Genomic DNA, 5,009 nt, shown 5'->3' on the forward strand with positions numbered 1-5,009 from the left:
TGTCAGTCGCAGTCGTGCCAGAGACAAGTGACCGGCATTAGAGTCAAGCTCAAGGGTGTCATTGGTCTTCTTTGTAGTTTTCTTTCTTTGACAGGTGGTCCATTGTGTAAAGGCTAACTTTATGATGTCTTTTTTAGTTTTGTCAGGTCGGTGTCTATGTTGTTTATACTTTGATATTTTTATGTGAACTAGACACGTATTACCATAAATAAAAAACATGAAAAGAAACACTGTTTTTTCGAAGTAGCTTTTTTTGTTGAGAAAATTGTTTTGAACTACAACAAGTTTTTTTTTAGAAATGCCACAAGGTATTGCTTTTTAGGGTATAGAAATACTACAAGGTGGACCTCGAGGACCGAACAACAATGGCTGCAATCGCACGTTGGGCCTTTAGCCCATCGGTGCCATCATTCCTCCATCACAAGCCGCCCACCCCTAGGGTTCCTTCCACCAAGAGAGCAAAGGGGATCGGGAGTCAGTTATGCGCCGCCGCCTGCCGTGCGCCCATCTCCACCATCTCGCCGTCGCCGTCGCCGTCGGATGCCTCGAATGAGGATCCTCCGGTGCTTGAGCAGAGGCGCCCAAATAAGCAGCTCCCCCTTTGGGAGCTTGCAGCCCCCAATCGAGGCAGCAGCAGCAGCTCCTCTCCGAGCTGCGACCGGCAATCGAAGCAATCAGGCGGCTCCTCTCCGAGCCGCAATCCGCAATCGAAGCAGCTCCCTTTTTAGTGGCTAATCCGGAAGCAAAGCAGTCCTTTCCGGATTACAGTCAGAAACAGGCCCTCTTTCGAATTCAGTCTCCGAGTTTCCATTGCCGGCGGGAACCTAGCTGATATATACTGTATATATCTGGCCTGGCGACAACCGCGGTACCCGCCAACATCCTGAGGAGACCAAGTCGCGGCAACTCGTGAGCCTTCAGCTTGCCGAATTTCGGAGGAGACTTGCAAAATCCATCCGAATTCCGGCGATGTCGAGCTCTCTTCGACGGCCAGCGGCTGCCAGACCCATCTCCAAACCATCCGCCAAGGGCCTCAACAGCCATAACCGATGGTCCTCTCTAGCCAATCTGGTCAGTTACTAATTATCATGTACATCTTTTTTTCATTGCCTGAGACAATTCTTCATCTAAATCCTGTTACAAATAGTACAAAGTAGGGATCATCATAGTAGAAACGAGTGGTCAAAATTGCTATTTTGTGCGCGGAAAATAGCACGATTGCAGTTTTGCTGTTGGAAAGCAGCAAAAATTACAGTTTTTTTTTCTTTCTGGAAACACGTACGAATAAACATAGCATCCAGGAGACTGCAAGAAATTCTTCAACTCTGATTTTGTTCCATGCTAAATGCAGGCTGAGGAAGAAGATGAATCGGACCGGCTCAGCAATTTGCCTGAGGGCGTGTTGCTCGATATTTTAGGGCGACTTGACATCGCAGATGCTGCTAGAACTAGAATCCTCGCCAGACGGTGGAAGGAGATTCCTACCATGCTCTCCAATTATTTTATAACAGTTGGTTCGTATGACGATGAGCACAATAGAGGGTTGACCTGTGATGATGTAGCTCGGGCCAATGCCACCGTCCTTGGAGCAACCAGGAGCTTGCTGGAAAGCAGGACTAGTACAAGCCTATGCACCTCCATTAAGCTCCTGCGCGTGCAATTCTTCTTGGGAGATGGAGATGTTACTAGTATCGGCCAGTCTCTTGCCAACACCATGGCAATGAACAAGGTTGGGTCAGCGGAATTAACTCTCTTTACAATGAAGGAAAGCACACGATGCAGAAAGGACAATGTTGTCACTTATGGGATGCAGTTTAAGTCATTTTTTGACGCCTGTCCAAAGGCATTCAGTGGTCTGGCAAGACTCAAGCTAGAAAATTTGAGGCTAGCTGAATCATCGGGCTTCCCTGAAATTCTCAGTGTATGCAAGCAACTGGAGTTCCTCCGCCTGTATAACTGCGACATGGGGTACCTTTCTTTGCTAGAAGTGTCACACCCACTACTCTGTGAACTCGAGATTGTCAAGTGTGATTTTGAGAGGGTTGATCTCGTGTGGCTACCAAAGCTCACAGTGCTGACTTATTCTTGGTGGGTCTGTGAGCATGATCCTTTGTCTTTTGATTATGTCCCACTGCTCCAGACTCTGAGCCTCACCAGTATGGCTCTTGCACGGCACAAGGTGCTCAAGTTAAGTGACTTCCTTGGCAAAGCCACCGTAAGCGACCTGCATCTAAATTTTCTGTGTGAAAAGGTTAGTGAAGGTGATATAATCTTGTTAGTCAACTAAGTTTCCCTGTTTGCGCTACCCTTTATGTTCTGTTCTTTAGGTTAACAGACATATTTTGTTTTCTGCAGATCTGGGTTAAACCAGAAGAACCAGATCAATTGTTGCAGGTGTTCCACAAATTAAGGCATGTGACTTTGACCCACATCTCTGAAGAATGCGATCTGAATTGGACAATGTTCATTCTCCAAGGTGCACCGTACCTTGAGGAGCTATGCATCAAGGTAGTAAAGTTTTGTACCTATAATCTCCAAACAGTTTCCCTTTCTGTTTCATGTGCGAGTTGCAGTGGAATTGTCTATCTCAACTTTCCTATAAGCGCATTAAAATGTTGAGCTGGTGCATATGGTTTTATTTTTCTTGCATTTGTAATTTTTGCCCGATGAAATGCAGGTGTGGGATCATCCATGTGATATTATAGAGGATGAGAGGCTTAGGAAGATGTATGGGTTTAGCGAGGACAAGAAGGACGCATGTGCAGTGTGGGAAGCGCCTGCAGATTTCAAGCACCACAATTTGTCTGTGCTCAGGGTCTTTGGGTTTCAGTGCGAGGAGAGGTTTGTGAATTTCGTCAAAAGTGTCATGGAAGCATCGGTCGCTCTGCAGGACATATACTTGTGTGAGACGCCGGTGTGTGCGGACTGTGAGCACATGAGGCAGAATGACAGATACCCGCGGACAAGCAAGCTTAGGACCATGCTTAGGAACATATTTGACAGGGGGATGTGCTCGCCTCTGAGGATTCATTTCCCACTTTCAAGAACAAACTGAAGGGCTCCCTAATTGCATTGCTGACTGAAACGCAGAAGGAAGGCAAACGATGCAGAAAGGACGATGTTCTCACATATGGGATGCAGTTTAAGAAATTTCTTGATGCCCGTCCAATTAAAAAGTTCACAAATTTTAAAAATGTTAAGGAATTTAATAATGTTCCTGAATTTTTTAAAATATTTTTTAAACCGAAAAAATAATAGGGAATTATGAAATATTAATTCAGCAGATTTAAAAAATATTCACAAATTTAAAAAGACAATCATGAATTCCAGTACTGACCCCAAATTTTTAAAAATCCATTCACAAATTAGGAAATGGAAATTTTAGAAAGTTTGCTAATGTAAATGATTGTGTATTGAATTCATAATATTCCCAAATTTTGTAAAACTATTTGCTAATCTGAAAAATGTTCACTGATTAAAATGGAAAATAGAAAAAATAGATGAAAACTGGTGAAACCAAGATATAAAGCGCAAAAAGTAAGAGAAGTGTCGCACTGAGCGAGACCTCCCATTCGGTGCTCTCAGCGCTGGTTAGCGTTGCTGGCGCTCAAACTCGACGTGTTGAGGGCCGGCGCAGTAAACGCGAAGCTGTCGCTCGAACATCGGTCGCTCGCATCACGTTTGACTGGTTGACCAGTTGGCAATTGACTTTTCAAAAAAGCTCATAGAAGTTAAGAAGTTGTAAATCTGAATAGAGTTCACAAAAAAATGATAATAAATCACAAATTTAGAAAAGTTCACGAAATTTGTAAAAAGTTCACGAAGTTTAAATAATCATGAATTTGAAAAATAAATTAGGAGCTAATAGTTCATGCATCTGAAAGAGTTCAAAATTAAAAAAATCATGAATTAAAAAACACCTGCTAAAAATTTATAACTTTTAAAAGAATCACATATTTGAAAGTGGTTCATGGATTAAGAAAACATTATTTTTTAAAACTGTTTACAAGAAATGAAAAGAAAAGCCAAGAACGAAGAAAAAGGAAAAAGCTGAAAAAGAAAAGGAAACAAAAAATAAGAAGAAAACCGAAGAAAAAACTGGAACAGGAACCAAGAAAACCAACTGGAAAACATTAAAAAAAAACATAAGTATATGGGACGGCCCGCTACAAAGCTAGCGTACATGGGGGGAGGGGGTGCACCCCGTTGGTGCTTAATGCGCTGAATAGGATTTGTGCACTGGGCTTGCACATTGAGGGTTTAGGGGTCGCTATGGTGGACTTCCCACGCCTTATTCTGGGAAGAGTATCCACATATATAACACCCTTTTGCTTTAAATTGTCGACATGCCGCACATGTGGTTACCCAGATCATTATTGACAACTGTTGTGCGATCATTGCCTATTTTTTTTTACTAGTTTTGAGTTAGTTGTTTCTGTTAGTTTGTCAAAAACATCAATACTTATTTACTTAAAAAATTAAACACTTCATTTGAGAACATATTTTGAAAACAAAGCAGATTTTTTTAAAATCAAACAAATTTTGAAATGTATGTGAGCATTTTTGGAAAAAAACTCACATTTTACATAAAATTTGTGGACGTTTACTTTGGAAGTATGAAATTTTGTTTGAAATATTTCCAGAATTTTTAAAAGGAAATCAAATTTTGAAATTGTAAACAAATTGTGACACCAAAAATTTTAGAATCCCATTTTTTGAACATTTATTGTAATTATGTTTAACATGGACATTTTTTTATATTCGGAACATTCTAAAATTTAGCTTTCAAGTAAATTCATAAATTTTGCAAACATTTAAATAAATGAAAACTAAAACAGGGGAACAAGACAACGAAAAATAAAAAGAAAAAATGAAAGAAATCTGGTAAATAAAACAACAAAAGGAAAACAAATTGGAGCGAAACCTTCTAAAAGGTTCCTAAAACCGGATTCCTTCTGTACGTCTAATTGGGTCGTTTGTTTAACTAATATATGAAGTAAGAACTTTCA

The 5,009-nt window shown here is 40.8% G+C and overlaps 1 protein-coding gene across 1 annotated transcript; it reads left to right on the forward strand.

The window, feature by feature from the left end:
- Window positions 1–435: 435 nt before the first annotated feature.
- Window positions 436–3,169, forward strand: LOC123140014 (uncharacterized). Its single transcript, XM_044559746.1, has 4 exons — window positions 436–1,071; window positions 1,352–2,251; window positions 2,356–2,508; window positions 2,678–3,169. Exons 1-4 carry the CDS (start codon window positions 970–972, stop codon window positions 3,053–3,055), a joined length of 1,533 nt encoding a protein of 510 aa, XP_044415681.1. The 5' UTR covers window positions 436–969; the 3' UTR covers window positions 3,056–3,169.
- The last annotated feature ends 1,840 nt before the right edge of the window (window positions 3,170–5,009 follow it).

The sequence above is a fragment of the Triticum aestivum genome, chromosome 6B (genome assembly GCF_018294505.1).
Source record: "Triticum aestivum cultivar Chinese Spring chromosome 6B, IWGSC CS RefSeq v2.1, whole genome shotgun sequence".
Classification (NCBI taxonomy): domain Eukaryota; kingdom Viridiplantae; phylum Streptophyta; class Magnoliopsida; order Poales; family Poaceae; genus Triticum; species Triticum aestivum.

What these genes read in the sequence shown, in the direction of transcription:
- LOC123140014 (XM_044559746.1), top strand. Translation starts at nt 970, where the DNA reads ATGTCGAGCTCTCTTCGACGGCCAGCGGCTGCCAGACCCATCTCCAAA. An exon ending in GGTCCTCTCTAGCCAATCTG is followed by an intron (nt 1,072 to 1,351) that starts GTCAGTTACTAA and finishes TGCTAAATGCAG; the next exon opens with GCTGAGGAAGAAGATGAATC. An exon ending in TAAATTTTCTGTGTGAAAAG is followed by an intron (nt 2,252 to 2,355) that starts GTTAGTGAAGGT and finishes TGTTTTCTGCAG; the next exon opens with ATCTGGGTTAAACCAGAAGA.